Source organism: Lepidochelys kempii, chromosome 20, assembly GCF_965140285.1.
Source record: "Lepidochelys kempii isolate rLepKem1 chromosome 20, rLepKem1.hap1, whole genome shotgun sequence".
In the NCBI taxonomy this organism is placed as follows: Eukaryota; Metazoa; Chordata; order Testudines; family Cheloniidae; genus Lepidochelys; species Lepidochelys kempii.
This window is the reverse complement of record NC_136399.1, coordinates 8,476,973-8,497,555: the sequence shown is the minus strand read 5'-3', so window position 1 is coordinate 8,497,555 and position 20,583 is coordinate 8,476,973. Positions and strand designations below refer to the sequence as shown.

Sequence of the window (20,583 nt, the reverse complement as noted above, 5' to 3'; positions counted from 1 at the left end):
GGTGCCAACTTCTTCTTCTTGCTTATTACATGCCCTCCAAAGCCCATACAATGGTGTGAGGGAGAAAGGAGAGAAGATATCACCATCACCTTCTCCACCCTTATTATACCCAATTCCTTCAAGCAATGGTGAGTGTATGTGAGGAAGCAGTGTAAATTCCTTCCCTCATCCATCATTGCCAAGTGACAGTAAGGTAAGGGTATAATCAATTCCACCTTTACCCTCACAGTCTCCAAAACTCACAACTGACAGAATATTACCAGTGCAGGTTTTCCCCTCCCTCATTATTTATTACACACATACTCACACCAATGCAATGCTGCATACAAGGGGAAACAACGTCAGCTTCTACTCTAGTTATTATACCCCCATCACCAGAGACCCATTCAATGTTGCATATGTATGCGTGTGTGTGTGTCAGTGCCAGACACACACACACCCCCCAAACTCCGTAACACACTGTGTGGTGGAGATAATGTGTGTATGGGAAGTATCAGGCCCCCTGTAATGCTGTGTGGTAGGGGGAGGGGATCAGTGCCCCACTAGGCCCCACGCTGTGCAATAGGGGGACAGGGTCAGCACCAGCCCCCCACCAGGCCCCACACGGTGCCATGCGCCAGAGGGTCGGAGCCAGTGCTGATCTCTGTGCTGTGCCATGCCACGCAGCAGGGATCAGGACCAGTGCCAGCCCTCCTCCCCCTTGGAGCCCGTGCTAACCCCCATACCATGCCATGCAGCAGGGGGGTCAGGGCCAGTACCACCCGCATGCCATGCCGTGCAACAGGGGATCGGGATCAGGGCCAGCCCCACCCCAAGGCCCCAGGCCATGTTTGCGGTAGGCTGTCAGGGTCCGCCAGCTCCAACCCCTTCAGGCGCCGTGCCATGCAGTAGGGGGTCGGGGTCAGTGGCGGCGGCCCCCCCTGCACATCTAGGACAGCTCTGTGCTATGGGGCCGGGGTCAGAACCGGCCGGGCCCCCACAAGCCCCACGCTCATGCGGCGGGTGGAAAGCGACGGTCAGGTCCCCACCCGCCGTCCCCCCAGCCCCACGGCGGAGGCGGTGCGCAATAAGGAGCGAGCTCCTGGGCCAGCCCTTCGCCCGCGTCCAGGCCCGCCCCGGGGCGCCGAGGGCACGGGGAGAGCTCGGAGCAAGGCCCGCAGGCCGCGGGGAGGGACGGGGGAGGAGGGGCAGCGCAGAACCCCCCTCACAGACGGGGGCAGCCGGCCCCCTCCCCGAGAGCCCGGCCCCGGCAGCCTCTCACCTGAGTAGCTCATGACAGCAGCTCCACGTCCCACGCTCACCTCACACACTCACCCCGGCCCGCGGCTGCCTCCTGCGACAGACGGTAACGGCAGCTGTCCAGCCCCGCCTCCCGACCGCATTGGACGCGCTGCTCCGCCCACCTGCAAGTCATTGGTGGCCGGGCCTGCCACGCACCGCCTCCCTCCCTGTCCACCAGAGAAATTTCCCGCTGTGCTCTGTTGCCATTAGAAGAAAAAGCCGTCAATCAATATCACTCTTACTTTCCATAGGGTGGACAAATGTCAATCAAGGACCTCTTCAAATACGAAAGGCGGACATTAACGTCAATCGAAATGAGTTTAACAGCTCATTGGTCAGGCTATTTGTCAGTCATTACACGCCAAAGCAGAGCAGTGACGCCCGTCTGGGCTCCAGGCAGATGAGAAGGAAGGAGGGGTTGACACCCGGCACTGTGGAACGCCCTGGAAACCAGATGAGTCCTGAAGAGAGAAGTCACAAAATCCCAGCAGCTGCAGGATAAATAGCACGAGCCGCATAGCAGGGCACACCGGAGAGATGGCAAACTGAATGAAATATAATGATAATCTGGCAACACAGGCAGAGGATGCAGCTGCTGGAGGAGCCATCTGCAAAGTGACCCGGCTTAACAGCAGTAAACGACGGACACCAACAAACACTCTCATCAAAAACAAACAAGGACACCTCCTAACAACTGAAAAAGAACAAGAAATGCGCTGGACAGAGCATTTCAAAGAACTCCTGACCGGAGAGCCACCTAAAGAGGAAGCAAACATCAAGGAGGCAAAGAAGATCTAGATATCAACACAGACATCCCAACTAAGGAAGAGATCATTCAAGCCATCAAATCCTTAAAAAATGGGCAAGCTCCTGGCAAGGAAAACTTGAATGCAGAATTGTTCAAGGTAAATCCTAAATTAGCAACATCTATCCTGGCCCCTCAATTTACATCAGTCTGGGAAAGGGAAAAAGTGCCAGATGTGTGGACCAATGGGGTTACAGTGCAGATACTGAACAACATACTAATCCACAGAGGTCTCCCTACCAACACTACAGAAAGAGGGATTCTAGGTGGACTCCTCCTGAAGGTCGAAACAGCAGACTGGACTTCTACATAGAGTGCTTCCGCCGACGTGCACGGGCTGAAATTGTGGAAAAGCAGCATCACTTGCCCCATAACCTCAGCCATGCAGAACGCAATGCCATCCACAGCCTCAGAAACAACTCTGACATCATAATCAAAAAGGCTGACAAAGGAGGTGCTGTTGTCATCATGAATAGGTCGGAATATGAACAAGAGGCTGCTCGGCAGCTCTCCAACACGAGTTTCTACAAGCCATTACCCTATGATCCCACTGAGAGTTACCAAAAGCAACTACAGCATTTGCTCAAGAAACTTCCTGAAAAAGCACAAGATCAAATCCGCATAGACACACCCCTGGAACCCCGACCTGGGATATTCTATCTACTACCCAAGATCCATAAACCTGGAAATCCTGGGCGCCCCATCATCTCAGGCATTGGCACCCTGACAGCAGGATTGTCTGGCTATGTAGACTCCCTCCTCAGGCCCTACGCTACCAGCACTCCCAGCTACCTTCGAGACACCACTGACTTCCTGAGGAAACTTCAATCCATCGGTGATCTTCCTGATAACACCATCCTGGCCACTATGGATGTAGAAGCCCTCTACACCAACATTCCACACAAAGATGGACTACAAGCCGTCAAGAACACTATCCCCGATAATGTCACGGCTAACCTGGTGGCTGAACTTTGTGACTTTGTCCTTACCCATAACTATTTCACATTTGGGGACAATGTATACCTTCAGATCAGCGGCACTGCTATGGGTACCCGCATGGCCCCACACTATGCCAACATTTTTATGGCTGATTTAGAACAACGCTTCCTCAGCTCTCGTCCCCTAAAGCCCCTACTCTACTTGCGCTATATTGATGACATCTTCATCATCTGGACCCATGGAAAAGAAGCCCTTGAGGAATTCCACCATGATTTCAACAATTTCCATCCCACCACCAACCTCAGCCTGGTCCAGTCCACACAAGAGATCCACTTCCTGGACACTACAGTGCTAATAAACAATGGTCACATAAACACCACCCTATACCGGAAACCTACTGACCGCTATTCCTACCTGCATGCCTCCAGCTTTCACCCTGACCACACCACACGATCCATCGTCTACAGCCAAGCTCTGCGATACAACCGCATTTGCTCCAACCCCTCAGACAGAGACAAACACCTACAAGATCTCTGTCAAGCTTTCTTACAACTACAATACCCACCTGCGGAAGTAAAGAAACAGATTGATAGAGCCAGAAGAGTTCCCAGAAGTTACCTACTACAGGACAGGCCTAACAAAGAAAATAACAGAACGCCACTAGCCGTCACCTTCAGCCCCCTACTAAAACCCCTCCAACACATTATTAAGGATCTACAACCTATCCTAAAGGATGACACAACACTCTCACAAATCTTGGGAGACAGGCCAGTCCTTGCCTACAGACAGCCCCGCAACCTGAAGCAAATACTCACCAACAACCACATACCCCACAACAGAACCACTAACCCAGGAACTTATCCTTGCAACAAAGCCCGTTGCCAATTGTGCCCACATATCTATTCAGGGGACACCATCACAGGGCCTAATAACATCAGCCACACTATCAGAGGCTCGTTCACCTGCACATCCACCAATGTGATATATGCCATCATGTGCCAGCAATGCCCCTCTGCCATTTACATTGGTCAAACTGGACAGTCTCAACGTAAAAGAATAAATGGACACTAATCAGATGTCAAGAATTATAACATTCATAAACCAGTCGGAGAACACTTCAATCTCTCTGGTCACGCAATCACAGACATGAAGGTCGCTATCTTAAAACAAAAAAACTTCAAATCCAGACTCCAGCGAGAAACTGCTGAATTGGAATTCATTTGCAAATTGGATACTATTAATTTAGGCTTAAATAGAGACTGGGAGTGGCTAAGTCATTATGCAAGGTAGCCTGTTTCCTCTTGTTTTTTCCTACCTCCCCCCCCAGATGTTCTGGTTTAACTTGGATTTAAACTTGGAGAGTGGTCAGTTTGGATGAGCTATTACCAGCAGGAGAGTGAGTTTGTGTGTGTATGGGGGTGGGGGGGATGTGAGAAAACCTGGATTTGTGCAGGAAATAGCCCAACTTGATTGTCATGCACATTGTGTAAAGAGTTGTCACTTTGGATGGGCTATCACCAGCAGGAGAGTGAATTTGTGTGGGGGGGTGGAGGGTGAGAAAACCTGGATTTGTGCTGGAAATGGCCCAACCTGATGATCACTTTAGATAAGCTATTACCAGCAGGACAGTGGGGTGGGAGGAGGTATTGTTTCATATTCTCTGTGTGTATATAAAGTCTGCTGCAGTTTCCACGGTATGCATCCGATGAAGTGAGCTGTAGCTCACGAAAGCTCATGCTCAAATAAATTGGTTAGTCTCTAAGGTGCCACAAGTACTCCTTTTCTTTTTGCGAATACAGACTAACACGGCTGTTACTCTGAAACATACCAAAGAAAGAAACTCTCAGTGATTGTAATAATATCACACTTTTATCTGTGCTAAGCAAAGTATTGCGTAAGATCATAGTCCAGCGTATATCAGAGGCAGTTGATAGCATTCTCAGAAAAGAGCAAACTGGTTTTTGGAAAGGACATGGATGTACAGACCAGATCTTCACTCTACAAAACATAATAGAAGAGTGCTTAGAATGGCAACGGCAACTCTATATAAAGTTCATAGAATTTGAGAAGGTTTTTGATAGCATTCACAGAACCAGCCTATGGCACATTCTGCAGGCATTTGGAATTCCTTTCCATATAATCAACGTCATCAAAAGCTTCTATTTCAACTTTACATGCAGTGTTGATCACAGTGTGCTCAGTGTTGAATTCAAAACAGGAGTACGTCAGGGTATGTCATGTCTGCAATCCTCTTTAACATTGCCATCGACTGGGTAATGCGATGTACAACAGAAGACATGCCAAGAGGCATTAAATGGACACTCTTTTCATCCCTTGAAGACGTGGACTTCACAGATGATGTCACTCTCCTATCACATACCCAACACCATATACAAGAGAAAACAACTCAACTCAACATATTCAGCCAGAAAATCGGACTGAAAATCAACTGCAATAAGGCAATCATGATCTTTAATATTGCCTCACCATCACTCGTACGGATAGAGGATTATGTTCTCACCAATATAGAAACATTCACATACTTGAGCAACACCATCAGCCAGGATGGTGGAACAAGCCAGGACATCCGGAACAAAATCAATAAACTCAGGAACACCTTCAGGAGCTTAAATACAGTCTGGAAATCATCAAAATACAACACCAAAACCAAACTCAAGATTTATCAGAGCTGCGTACTTTCAACACTACTTTATAGTGCAGAATGCTGGGGAATGAGAAAGTATGACATGTCCAAACTGTCTTCATTCCACACAACTTACCTCAGAAAAATCCTCTGCATCTTTTGGCCCAGAACAATCTCCCACCAAGATCTTCTGACACAGTGCAACCAAGAGGATCTGAGTATCATCATTGCCTGGAGGCATTGGAGATGATCGGTCATGAGCTTCGGATGGAAATTGATTCCATCACCAGAGTAGCAATAAGATGGACACCTGAAGACAAGCGAAAACAAGTCCACCAAAAACAATATGGCGAAGAGCTGTGGAAGCTGCGCTGAAAAACCTGGGGCACAGCTGGGAAAGCATTGAAAGACTTTCCAGAAACAGACAGGAGTGGAGGAGCTTCGTCACTGCCCTAAACGTAACAGGCGTAATAGGAACATGATGATGATTGATGACGATGAAATGCCAAAGCAAGGAGGGGGGATTGGCTGAGATAACTGTCAATCAGGAGGCAGGGTCACAGGCAGTATCCTGCTCTCTGGTTGGTCAGAAGGAGGCAGGCTCGGCTGGCCTTAGTTGTACACAGACCCGCTTCACCTTAGGTACAATGGCAGCTCAGTGAGGTTGTGATGCTGCGGGCCCGTGTTAGGGCGGGGACCCAACCCAGGCTGGCTAGACTACGGTGCCTCCGCAGGGACAAGGGGCAGTGCAGCTGTCAAAGCCTCCCTGCCGGGCAGCCCGAGGCCCGAGCCAGGCTTCCAAGCCGTGGCACGCAGCTGGCTGGCCGGCCCATGAGGGTGGTGGCACCTTGCCCCTTGGGCGGGACACAGCGGAGTTAGCACAACCTGTAGCTGCTGCACACTGAGGCATCTGCCCTGGAGCGGGGGCGGGATCCCCAGCGTGGCAGGGACTGGGGCTGTGCTTGGGAGGGCACCGCAGCAGCCGGGGGAGGCTTGGTGCCGCTCGCTGCGCTCCCCACGCGGCTTCCAATATACTGAGGAGCGGCCTGCATCAAGAGCAGGCCTGTCCTCCCTTCCTCCGCAGAGAGCCCCCCATAACCGGGCCTGGCCCTGCGTTCCCCTGCTGAACCAGCCGTGGGCCCCCCCAGTCCTGCAGAGCCAACCATGGGCGTCCTGGTCCCACCTTCGCTGCTAAGCCACTGCTGGGCCCTGCAGACCTGTCTAAGCCCCACTGTCCGCCATCGATGGGCCCTGTGGACCTGGTCCCAGTCCCATCTTCCCCAATTGAGCCAGCTGTGGGCTGAACATACCCAGGCTACGGCCCCATCTTCCCCCACTTAGCCGTCAATGGGCCTTGCAGAGTGGGGTCCAGCCACCTGTTTCCCCGCCAAGCCAGAGATGGGTCCTGCAGACCAGGCCCTGACCCTACTTTCATCCACGAAGCCATCAATGGGCCCCACATACCCAGACCCAGTCCTGCCTTCCCCCACCATACTATTGATGAGCCCCATGTACCCAGGCCCAGTCCTGCTTTTCCCCACCAAGCCATCAGTGGGCCCTGCAAACCTGGCCCTGGCCGAGCTTTCCCCTGCCGAACCATCCATGGGCCATGCAGACACAGACCTGGCCCTGCTTTCCCCTGCCAAGCGATCGATGGGACCCAGATACTCACACCCAGTTCCGCCTTCCCCCACCAAGCAATCAATGGGGCCCACATACCCAAACCAAGTCCCACTTTCCCACATCAAGCCATTGATAGGAGTGGTCCTGCTTTGAGCAGGGGGTTGGACTAGATGACCTCCTGAGGTCCCTTCCAACCCTGAGATTCTATTATGCTCCCTCCCACACGCAGGGCAGAGACCAAACCAAGGGTGGCTCCTTGTTCAGAGGGGTAACCTGAAGGGAAAGACAGGCTGAGAGCTGGAGAACGAGAGAGACAAAAGCCAGGACTTTCAATGTCTTGGGAAGACTTACAGATTTCCCAGGACAGCTACTTAAAAAAATGGACAGTCCTGGACAGATGGCAACCCTAGCTCTGATTGAGCTAGCATGTAAAAAGAGCAGTATAGCTGTGGCAGGTCAGGTTAGCTGCCCCACGTACATACCCAAGGTTTCGGACGGGATTGTACTTGAGGCGGCTAACCAGACCCCTTGCCCATGCAGCTGCAGCTACTCTGCTTGGCACACGCCTTCCTCTGCTGCCTCCCAGGGATCTGCTATGACTAGCAGCTCTTCTACCTCCATATGAAGGGTCTCCCGCGAGACCTCTATGAACTGCCAGTCTTTTACCACGACCAGGAAGCTAGTCTTGGTGACCAGGTCTGCGGTGACCACCGAGGGGGAGGACCTCCTTACGGAGCCGTTGGTACACAACCCCCATCTCGGTATGCAGGTGGTGGAGTCCCCCTCGGTGTACTGGAGGTTGGTCCTGGCTGGTATCACCAGGATTGGAGATCCAGGAGACTACAACTGGAGGGACTGGGTGGACCTCCGGGTGCCCAGCCGGCACATGGGGCTCTCCACCCCCTGTATCCCCCAGTGTATACTCCAGGAGGTGAGGGCAGCCTTACTACCTGCCTCTCATGCTTTTCTTGAGCGGGCCCTGCGGGAGGGTGCTCTCTGTCCACCCCTCACCTCTGGCCCTCCAGACCTCACCATCAGGCCCCTGTCCCACGAGGCCTCCCTGCTGCACCACCTGAGCAGGCTGTGTGACCTGTGAACTGCGTCCAGGAAACAGCTGCTCCGCACCCATCACTTCCTCACCCTCATGTCTCACCCCCACACCCGGGACCTCCTACCATCCACGGAAGGTGAGGAACACCAGTGGGCCAGTTTGTATTCCATCTTGGTCCCGCTGCCCACCTGGGATATTAGTTGGCAGCTCATTCATAGAGCCCTGAGCACAGGTGTGGTTCACCACCTCCCCTGACACCTGCTCCTTCTGCGTTGAGTGGGAGATCCTGGCGAACATCTACCTTGAGTGTGCCAGATTGCAGCCCCTTTTCTGGCTCCTCCAGAACCTCCTCCTCACATTCTAGCCATACTTTCCCCCTCATTTCCTGATATATGCATGCCCCACCTGTGGCCAGGGCCGTCCTTAGGATTTATGAGGCCCCTATGCAGTATTATTAAACTGGTGCCCCTACGCTCCACTGAAGGCGGTCCCCAGCTGGTGACACTGACCCCAGTGTGTCGAGGGGGCACAGACACCCTGCCTGCGGGCCCCCAGAACCCTCCCCCCCATTGCTGACACACACTGAGCTTTGTACACAGCAGATGCTGTGGCAGTGACTCAAGACAGGCTTTGCGCTGTCACATGGAGGCTGCATCTTGCCAGAGCCCATGGCCTTCCTGCAGCCCCTAGCCACGCCTGGCTCACCACGAGCATTTTGACAGGAAGTACCAAGCAGTAATAACAACAACAATAATACAAGTGTGCACCTGACAGAGTGAGTGTGTGACAGAGAGAGAAACTGTGTGTGTGTGTGTTGGGGTGTGTGTCTCACACACACACAGAGTCTCAATCTGTATTGGGGAACTTGTGTCACTTTAAGTCCCCTCACTTCCTCCTTCCAACCCTGCACCCCCGTTGACTCACATGCAAGTTTCGCTCTGCCTGGCCGCCCCCAGAGACCAAGTGGTGCATGTCGGCAGGGTCCAGGGAGGAACTCCGCTCCGGGCAGCGCTGGGCTAGGGCTGTGATGCTCTGGGCTCCCTGTGGCGCTGGGTTGGATCCAGCCAGAGTCTGGAGCCCTCAGCCGGCCTGGCAGAGGAGTGAGGGCGGGAGGGAGGATTAGGGTCGGGAAGAAGCCCGCCGGCCCAGGGCGGGAGAGGGACCAGAGAAGAGAGGATTCCAGCAAGGGTGGTGCCCCAAATTTTCGGGTGCCCTCTGCTACCGCGTATGCTGCATATGCCTATGGACAGCCCTGCCTGTGGCCCCATGAAGTCGCTAGACCTCCTCACATCAACCTCCTCCTGGCGTTGGCCAAGGTGGCCGTCTGCCATACCAGGAGGAGGAAGCTAGACATGGGAGGTGCTCTGTGACTGTGGGACCTATTTCTGATTGTCCCTCTAGTCACGTGTCCAGGCAGAGTTCCTCTGGGCTGCATCCACTGGCTCCCTGGATGCCTTTGAGGAGCAGTGGGTGCTGTCCAGCGTTCTCTGCTTCGTGTCCCCCTCTGGACCCCTGCTTTTGACTCTGTGACCCTCACTCCTGTCCCTGTTTTTTCATTTGTTGTCCCCCACATTCGGTTGAGACCTGGGCCAGGTAGCTCCTCCCCTGAGGCTAGGAGGAGGGGCTGTTGATTGTGGGTGGGCTTCCCCCAGAGCCTCAGTAGGTGCAGCTGCATTGCTATTTTTACCATGAACTAGGGTGGGTATGTCTACTTCAGCTGGAGATTACACCTCCAGCTCCCATATAGACCTACCCAATCACTCTGTGCAGTAATCCAATCACTCTGCAGCTCCAATTTTATTTCACACTGTAGCTGCTCTCACTCAAACTAGACTAACTCCAGAGGAGCTAGCTCGAGCGAAGGCATAGTTTCAGAGAGCTCAGGTATAAGCAGAGGAATGTTGAGTAGGAGGAGGAAGGTGGAAAGTGAGAGACTGAAGGAGCTCAGTTTATGTAACTTATCAAAGGTAAGGGTGACTTGATCACAGTCTATAAGCACATCCAGGGGGATATTTCTGACAGAGGAGGGCAGACTGAAATGCAATAGCTGGGAGCTAAAGCTATCCAAATTCATGCTAGAAATAAAATGCAAATGTCTAATAGGGAGGTGAATTAACCATTGGAATAACTAACTGCCGGATGGGGTGGATTCTCTATCACTTGGAGTCTTTTAACCAATGACTAGATGTCAAAGCTTAAACAGAAGTGATGGTAAATAACCGCATGGAGTTCACTGGCCTGTGCTAGGTAGGTCAGACTAGATAATCATTATGGTTGCTTTTGGCTTTAAAATTGATGGCTATGAATTGTCAGCCTCAGGGGTTCAAAAATCACAAGTCAGGGTCCCAAAAAACCATGAGATTAAAAAAAAAAGAATGTTTGGGAGTTCTCGTGTTTTAGCTTTTTGCATTTTTCAGTTTTTCTCTGCAACCACGAGGGCTAGAAACTGACTTTAAAAAAAAAGGCTATAATTTTCACAGAATAACGACTCCAGAAGCTGGTGCTTATAATGGATCACAAATTGATTATGGGTGAAGAATGTGATGCTGTTGCAAAAAAGACCAATGTCATTCTGGGGTGTATTAGTAGGAGTGTTGGATATAAGACATGGGAGGTAATTGCTCCATTCTGCTTGACCCTTGTGAGGTCTCAGTTGGCGTACTCTGTCCAGTCTTTAAGAAAGAAGTGGACAAATTGAAGAATCCAGAGAGCAAAAAAAATGATCAGAGTGTTAGAAAATACACTGGCCCCTCACTAGAATGTGGGGTTCAGGATCCATGCGCAGCACCATGTTAACGCGAGGACCCCGTTGTAGTGGGGCCGCGTTATAATGGATCCCAATTTAAATATTTAAATTAGGGATCCATAACCGTGACCGCGCCATACCGAATCCGCGCTATAGCAACGCACGCTCTGGTGAGGGTCCGCCGTATGACCTGTGAGGAAAGGTTGAAAGAATTGGGCATTTTTAGTCTAGAGAGGACTGAGGGGGGACATGACAACAGTCTTCAAATATGTAAAAGTTTATAAAGAGGATGGTGTCATCTGTTGTCCATGAGCTCCAAGGCTAGGACAAGAAGGAAGCGGGTTAATCTGAGGCAAGGGAGATTAAGATTAGCTAGAAGGGAAAACATTCTAGCTTTAATGCCTGTCACCACCCATCATTGCAAAAACTACTGTAATACCATGTTTAGTTCAGGTACTCATAAGTCAAGGATATTGATTAACTGGAAAGGGTTCAAAGAAGAACCACGCGAATGATTAAAGGTTTAGAAAACATGCCTTATAGTGATAGACTCAAGGCATGAATTTTTAAGAGAGAGAAAATTAACAGTTTACCAAGGGTTGTGGTGGATTCTCCGTCACTGATGATTTTTAAATCAAGATTGGATGTTTTTATAAAAGCTCTGCTGGAGGAATTATTTCAGGGAAGTTGTATGGCTTGTGTTAAACAGGAGGTCAGACCAGATGATCATAATGGTCCCTTCTGGCCTTAGAATCTATGAAATGTAGGGAATTTTAAGAAAAATATTCTAGCCTTGACAAGGTAGGATGGAAAGAGCTGTAAAGCCAGTCTATGAGCAAATGCCTTCAGACCTGAGACTAAATACTGAAAAGAGCAGCTGCATCTTCAGTGATCACAGGAAAAACTTTTGTGGGAACATAGATGGAGAACCCATAATAAATCCCAGCTGGAGGCTAGACAGACACACAACTATTATAAGACAAAGCATCTGAAATGGGACACTAGGATGGAAAATGGGTATGCTGGAGCAGGTTTTATTTCATATGGAGAGACACTGCAATATAACAGGAAATAGAGTATTAGAAGCAAATTTTAAAAAATGGGACTAAAATCTAGGTATCCAACAGGAACTAAAATCCTGGGATGGAGTCTGGCCAGAACAGACAAAAATAGGGAGCAAATGCTAGGGAGCTGCCCATGGGACTGAAATGGCCTGCATTCTGTCTCCCACTGTCTATGTATACAGCCTGTCCATACGAGGTTGAAAGAAGGCATAAGTTAGACCCCCTTAGACTTGCCTTATTACAGGTTCCTTAGCTCTTGTGGCAAGTGGGATCATCTCCTGGATATTGCAACAGGCGAGGCTGGGGCAGGCAGCCGCCGCTGGCAGTGTGAAGAAGTCTAACTCCTGGGGAGGGTTTCTAGTCTTTGGCATTGTACACTCAGTAATTTCTCCCCTTATTAAGTGTCTTGCTGGCCCCATGCTGTTTACTGCAGTGTTGGGAGCTTGCTCAGGAAACAGACACGTTGGCCCGGCCCATGTTCAGGGTTTCTGTGCTAGGTGGGTTCTCTGGTGCTCTATGAGGTTGGAGCTCCAGCTGAAGCTCTTCCCACAGTCACTGCATTGGTAGGGGCGCTCCCCCGTGTGGATGCGCTGGTGCTGGGCAAAGTTGGAGCTCTGGGTGAAGCTCTTCCCGCAGTCAGAGCACTTGTAGGGGCGCTCGCCCGTGTGGGTGCCCTGGTGCCGGATGAGGTGGGAGCTCCGGCTGAAGCCCTTGTTGCAGTCAGTGCAGTAGGACCATTTCTCCTTGGATTGGAGCCCTCTCCCCCAGGGCGGGGATCTGCCCAGCAGCTGCTGCTCTCTGTCATTGCCCCCCAGCAACTCCGACCTGCCAGGACTCTCTGAGCCCACTTCCCGGGGGATGTTCCCTTTGGGTCTACTCCCTTCCTCAGGACATCCCTGCTCTCTGCCTCCTTCTCACTCATAATCATAGGCCGTGAGTTAAATGGGCCCATGGTGCCCGGGCTCCAGCAATATTCAGAGGCCGGGGGCCCAGCTCCACCAATGTTCAGGGCCAGGTCTCACCCCCAGCCCCGCCTGCCACCCCCCAGCACCTCCCCGGAGTGTCCTTCGGCCTCCCCTTGATGCCCAGGCTCCCAGGGAGTGGAGCATCTCTGTCTCTCCCCTGCAGCTCCATCCTGCCTCCCTGCATCAACTGCTGCCACAGGGTCCTAGTGCCCCCAACTTCACTGCCAGGGCAGGCTGACCCTGAGCCTGCCCTTCCCCCTCAGACACTTTCATTTTCCAAGGGCACCCTCCACTAGCACAGGGGGCCCCTATGCCCACAGTCACCGCTCCTGCCCCATGCTGGACAAGGGTAAGCCCCCACCCCCACCACAGTGAAGCTACAGTGAGGGGCAGCAGCAGGGGAGGAGGTGCACATGTGATGGCAGCCCCCCCCACGGCACCCACCGCAGGGGTGGTGAGGGGGCTTCCAGTACCGGAAAGGGGCCCTAGGAGCACGTGCAATGGCAGTGATGCGAGGTGAGTGTGGTGCAAGGGGGAAGTAGGGGGGCCCTCCCCTGGAGCTCACTGCTGCCTGTAGGGAGAGGGCTGGGGGAATCCTCCTCTCTGGCCCTTGCCCCGGAGCAGCCTGTCTGCACCCCAAACCCCACATCCCCAGCCCTGTCCCACCCCAGAGCCCTCATCCTCTGCACCCCTACCCTCAACCCTCTACCCAGCCCTGAGCCCCTCCCACACCCCAAACCCCTCATCCCCAGCCTTCTGCCTGAGCCCCCCGCACACCTCAAACCCCTCATCACCAGCCCCACCCCAGAGCCCTCACATTTTTACATTATTTTAAAAAATATACATTAACTCCTTGCTTAATGTTGTGGTTATGTTCCTGAAAAATGCTAATTTAAGTGAAACGATGTTAAGTGAACCCAAGGAGAGACTCCCCCTTCTTTCCAGCCAGAGCTCAGGGGCTGCTGCAGTAGGGGAGAGAGGGAGAGACCCCCCTTCTTCCTAGTCCCAGCTTGGGGACTGCTGCGGCAGGGAAGAGGGAGAGACCCCCCCTTCCACTCCTTCCCAGCCCCAGCTTGGGGGCTGCTGCGGTGGGGGAGAGACGGTACATCCATTGCATTAGAAAGATTAAGACCACTGATATTAAAATATGAGTTGTGTGCTTTTATGTGTAGGACAAAAAAAGTTCATTATTATTTAGGGGTTTTTTAATATAGCACTTTTATCCAAAGTGCTTTACAATAGTTAGCTAACAGTACAAACAACATTTGGAAAGATCATTAAGTGGTCCGCCAAGACCCTCAGCAATTTTCAAGTGGTCCGTGGAAAAAAAAAATTTGAGAGCCACTGCTCTAATTAATCAGCAACGTAACAATAAAACAACGTTAATCGGGACGACTTTAAGTGAGGAGTTACTGTATATTGGCTTACAAGGTTGCGGGGAGGAGACTTGGACCTGTTCTGGGCACCACCAAAAATTATACAAACCTGTCGCCCCTGCTCACGATCCCATCTGCTGGAATAAAAGAGAATCCAGACATCACTCACTCACTTGCCCCCTGGATTGGGAGGAAAGAGGAGCTGCAACACAAGAATTTTTGGGGGCAAAAATTGGAAAGGGGAATGTGCAAAAAAGGTTTGCTGTTGGACCTAACAGAGAGCACTGTCACTTTAAGGGCATGCTTATTACAGGGCCTCTGTCTCTTTAAAGCCAGGCATTCTGGCAATTGTTGGGTCTAGGGCTCAGTCATAGTCCGCTGAAAGCAAGGCCTGCGGGGATTAGACAGGTAAAAAGCCAAGCTGCTGTAGTAGTAGAGAAAGGGCTTTTTTCTGGGGTGAGCAGCTATGGGTGTTAGGTCTTTTCTGGCCTGAGCTTGGAGAAGGAACCTGTCTGGAACTATGAGCACAGGCTGATGAGAAGGCTAAGAATTCCCTGCAGCTCAGCAAAGTGAAAGGGCTGTCATCAGAGTCCAGTGGGAGGGCTAAGGGGAGCCTCTGTAGCTGAGAGGTGAAGGCCACTGTGATCCAAAGGAGGCAGGACTGTCTGCAGACTGTAGTCTAGAAGCATAAGGATAAAGTGTGGCTGGAATTGGGGGAGGGTGTCCTGTGCCAAGTATTGGAATATTTTGGGCCATTAATAAAACCAAGACCTGGGAAGTCAGGCTACTTTGGAACTACAGCTGAGGGGGGGTGTGTGACACAATGTTGCCAACTCCAGTGACCTCTATTGTGTGATATTTGGTGTCTGCCTTAAAGCCCTACTGGCTGGAATTAAGAGATTGCATGAGAATTTCTGCTTTAATTCTTCAGAGAGGTTTCCTGCATTCCTGGCTGCAAAATACTGCTTGAAAATGTGAGTGCTTGTGTGCCTCCTGAAGCTCAAAATCAAGAAGGCAGATAAACCTGGTTTTGTTTTCTTAAATCTCATGCTTTTTAAGTCATTAATGGTATTTTGGGGGAGGGGGAAGAGAGAAGCTGACAGTTTTTGAACACTTGTAGTTGGGGATAACAACAGTCACTGATGTGGGGTGGCGGGGGGGAAACTGAGGCACAACTGTCGTTCCGCCCCGTGTTGGAGGAGTGAGTTGAACCTCCTACACAAACAGACCAAGCACTGTGTTGCCCAAACATGTCTAGAGGGGAAAGGCAAGGAAAGCCGATGAGCAGCTGAAGTAAAACAGAGAGCATAGATGAAGTGAGGGACAACCGCCAAAAATCCAGCTGGGATTGATAAAACTAGAGCGTCTCCCCTCCAGCTCGCCCCATAAAAGATCTCCTTCTCCCATTACTACAGTGGCTTGGCTTTTATAGCCTTCTCGTCTCAGCAGGCCTTGCTCTCAGCCTGTCGACACATGAGCTATAGGTACTACAAGTCCCAGAACACCTGGGGACAGAGCACCTGTAACATGAGTGCTCTTAAAGGCTGAAGAGCAAAACTTTCTTGCAAATTCCTCTTTCCCCCCTCCCCCCCCCGCCACAAACAGTCTGTTTTGCAGTTCCTCTTTCCTCCCAGTCATCAGTGGGTAGATTAAAAAAAATCTACATTTCAACAAAGGCATCAAAGAAAAGTTTATGCTTGATCCTGTTTTAATATTACCTCTCCCTGTGCTGCCATGGAGTGAGCTGGCTGGTTTACAAGGCAGAATGGGGTGAGAGGCTGCTGGGCTGTGCACCCCCAGAATTAGTTTGGGATACCCTGCTGGGCTGTGCATGCTTCTCCCCATGTGGCCCTGGAGTTGGCTGGGTTGTGCATTTACTGCCCCCCCACCCCCAGCATTCTCCCATACAGCTAGCTGATCGGGTTCAGGGGAGAACCCTGTTGGACTGTACATTTCCCCCACCCTTCCCCCATGCTGCCCTGGAGTTGGCTGAGTTGCAGGCGGAGGGACCAGCTAGGCTGTGCATCTCTGCATCACCCCTGGTGCTGCAGGGCAGTGCATCGCCCCCCACTCCCATGCTGCTGTGGAGCTGGCTGGGTTGGGGGTCTCTGTAGGGTGGTGTAACCCCCGTGCTGCCCTTTCAGCTGGCTGCGTTGCGGTCCCTGAATGGCAGTGCAATCCCCGTGCTGCCATGGGGCTAGCTGGGTTGGAGGGCGTATCAAGGCTGATTCCCCACTCTGGCACTTTGATTGCAGAAGGTGAGGGCCCGCAAAGATTTGTATTAATCTCACAAAGTTACAGCTTTTTTCTGGCTTTGGATGGGTAGATGCTGCCACCACCCAAGTGCAGAACCCCTTTAAGAATCCAGGAAGGTGCACTTGGGAATTCCTTCCTGTGGGGTACCCTCAAGCCCTTTCACCTCACCTTCGGGGAAGAGCTGAGGGGAAAAAAAGGGAAATCAGCTGTTGCCACCAGCTAATTAAACAACATGCACAAACCTCTTAATATACAAGCAACCAATTCTGTTCTTAAAAAAGGTAAATTTTATTTAAAATAAAAAAAAGAAGAAAATACATCTGGAAATTTAGGCTTTTGCTAGATTTAAAAACAACAACAACAAAGATTAAGCATCAGATTGGAGGATTTGATGCTCAAAGCAGGACCAATCCCCAACTAAATCATCCCAGCCAGGACTTTGTCAAGTCTGACCTTAAAAACCTCTAAGAAAGGAGATTCCACCACCTCCCTAGGTAACGCATTCCAGTGCTTCACCACCCTCCTAGTGAAAAAGTGTTTCCTAATATCCAACCTAAACCTCCCCCACTGCAACTTGAGACCATTACTCCTCGTTCTGTCATCTGCTACCACTGAGAACGGTCTAGATCCATCCTCTTTGGAACCCCCTTTCATGTTGTTGAAAGCAGCTATCAAACCCCCCCTCAGTCTTCTCTTCCGCAGACTAAACAATCCCAGTTCCCTCACCCTCTCCTCATAAGTCATGTGTTCCAGACCCCTAATCATTTTTGTTGCCCTCTGCTGAACGTTTTCCAATTTTTCCACATCTTTTTTGTAGTGTGAGGCCCAAAACTGGATGCAGTACTCCAGATGAGGCCTCACCAATGTCAAATAGAGGGGAATGATCACATCCCTCGATCTGCTGGCAAAGCTCCTACTAATTGGCCTTCTTGGCAACATGGGCACACTGTTGACTCATATCCAGCTTCTCACCCACTGTAATCCCCAGGTCCTTTTCTGCAGAACTGCTGCCTACTCGCTCAGTCTCTAGTCTGTAGCAGTGCATGGGACTCTTCTGTCCTAAGTGCAGGACTCTGCACTTGTCCTTGTTGAACCTCATCAAATTTATTTTGGCCCAATCCTCTAATTCGTCTAAGTCCCCCTGTATCCTATCCCTACCCTCCAGCGTATCTACCACTCCTCCCAGTTTAGTGTCATCCGCAAACTTGCTGAGGGTGCAGTCCATGTCATCCTCCAGATCATTAATGAAGATATTGAACAAAACAGGCCCCAGGACTGACCCTTGGGGCACTTCGCTTGATACCGGCTGCCGACTAGACATGGAGCCATTGATCACTACCCATTGAGCCTGATGATCTAGCCAGCTTTCTATCCACCTTATAGTCCATTCATCCAGCCCATACTTCTTTAACTTGCTGGCAAGAATACTGTGGGAGACCATATCAAAAGCTTTGCTAAAATCACGGAATAACACATCTACTGCTTTCCCCTCATCCACAGAGCCAGTTATCTCATCATAGTAGGCAATTAGGTTAGTCAAGTATGACTTGCCCTTGGTGAATCCATGCTGACTGTTCCTGATCACTTTCCTTTCCTCTAAGTGCTTCAGAATTGATTCCTTGAGGACCAGCTCCATGATTTTTCCAGGGACTGAGATGAGGCTGATTGGCCTGTAGTTCCCAGGATCCTTCTTCTTCCCTTTTTTAAAGATGGGCACTACATTAGCCTTTTTCCAATCATCCGGGACCTCCTGCGATTGCCATGAGTTTTCAAGGATAATGGCCAATGGCTCTGCAATCACATCCGCCAACTCCTTTAGCATCCTCGGATGCAGTGCATCGGGCCCCATGGACTTATGCTTATCCAGCTTTTCTAAATAGTCCTGAACCGCTTCTTTCTGCACAGAGGGCTGGTCACCCCCTCCCCATACTGTGCTGCCCGATGCAGTAGTCTGGGAGCTGACCTTGTTCATGAAGACAGAGGCAAAAAAAGCATTGAGTACATTAGCTTTTTCCACATCCTCTGTCACTAGGTTGCCTCCCTCATTTAGTAAGGGGCCCATACTTCCCTTGGCTTTCTTCTTATTGCCAACATACCTGAAGAAACCCTTCTTGTTACTCTTAACATCCCTTGCTAGCTGCAACTCCAAGTGTGATTTGGCTTTCCCAGCCTCTGGCACACCTCACAAGACTGGACATAGGTAGAAAGATCCATGCCCATTTCCTCCCAGTGGAATGACTTCCCCAAACGGTCTTTGGTCCTGTTCACCCCAGCATGGCCACTAGGGTGATCTTGGGCTAAGCTCAAGAGCTTTTCCCTATACTTAGTTGGAACTAAGGTCCTTTCATGGATTGAGAACTGGTTAAAAGACAGGGAACAAAGGGTAGGAATAAATGGTAAATTTTCAGAATGGAGAGGGGTAAATAGTGGTGTTCCCCAAGGGTCAGTCCTAGGACCAATCCTATTCAACTTAGTCATAAATGAGCTGGAGAAAGGGGTAAACAGTGAGGTGGCAAAGTTTGCAGATGATACTAAACTGCTCAAGATAGTTGAGACCAAAGCAGACTGTGAAGAACTTCAAAAAGATCTCACAAAACTAAGTGATTGGGCAACAAAATGGCAAATGAAATTTAATGTGGATAGATGTAAAGGTAATGCACATTGGAAAAAATAACCCCAACCATACTTACAATATGATGGGGGCTAATTTAGCTACAACTAATCAGGAAAGAGACTTTGGAGTCATTGTGGATAGTTCTCTGAAGACGTCCACGCAGTGTGCAGCGGCAGTCAAAAAAGCAAACGGGATGTTAGGAATCATTAAAAAAGGGATAGAGAATATCTTACTGCCATTATATAAATCCATGGTATGGCCACATCTTGAATACTGTGTACAGATGTGGTCCCCTCATATAAAAAAAGATGGGTAAGGAATGGTGTCCCTAGCCTCTGTTTGTCAGAGGGTAGAGATGGATGGCAGGAGAGAGATAACCTAACAGGTAATGATCAAGTGTACTCCCTCTGGGGCACCTGGCATTGGCCACTGTCAGTAGACAGGATACTGGGCTCGATACCTTTGGTCTGACCCAGTGTGGCTGTTCCTTATGTAACTGTCCCTGAGAATGCCAGTCCTCCTTGTCCCCACCAGAAAGAGTTTCCTTGTATAAGAGTTCTTCTTCTATAACAAACCTGGACCTATTAGAAGAGCTGAGAGGTGGTAGGTCATTCCGTGCCACTGTCCAAGCTCCCTTGAGGCTTTCATCTGCTTCCTGCTCTGCCTGGAACTGCTCCCTTGATGCTGGAGACATTACTTCCTCACTGGGTTGTGGACTTGGGCTTGGTCCCACTAGAAGTGATGCAGGTGATGGGGGGTGTCTCCATCGATTGTGAACCACTCTCCGCTGGTGAACTAGTTTGTATTTCAGGCTCTGGTTGAACTTTTTGCACCGGTTTAGCTGCTGCTGTGGGTGCAGGCTCTTTGGCACCGTATGGTACTGGCTCCCCTGACTCTTGTGGGGTTGCAAGCACGGGCTCTGGTGCTGACTGCTCCACCAATTCTGATCCTTGGGTTGGTTCTGGCTGGGTCCCAGGAGCTGGATCTACAACTGCTGCCATAGACTTTTGTCTGGGATCTGGTTCCACCACTTCTGGCTGGGTCCCTGGGCCTGTGGTATTAGGGGACACAGACTGGGTCCTTGTAGGAGGCTCAGGAATGGAGTTAGGTCTGGAGCCCTGTTTAGCCTGGCTGCGGGTGATCATCCCCACCCTTTTTGTTAGCCTCCATGATTGGCTAAGTCTTCTCCCAGCAGCATGGGAATGGGAATGGGATTATT

General features: G+C 50.8%; 1 protein-coding gene across 1 annotated transcript in view; it reads right to left on the bottom strand.

Annotated features, from left to right (window-relative positions):
• The window catches only part of LOC140901044 (uncharacterized), an 88,266-nt gene that overhangs the window by 21,098 nt on the left and 46,585 nt on the right, over window positions 1–20,583 (bottom strand). Inside the window, exons 3-4 of the mRNA XM_073319212.2 lie at window positions 12,635–12,896; window positions 7,908–7,990 (exon numbers count right to left, since the gene is read on the bottom strand). Coding sequence (XP_073175313.2) covers window positions 7,908–7,990; window positions 12,635–12,896 — 345 coding nt within the window. The remainder of the gene's footprint in view (window positions 1–7,907; window positions 7,991–12,634; window positions 12,897–20,583) is intronic.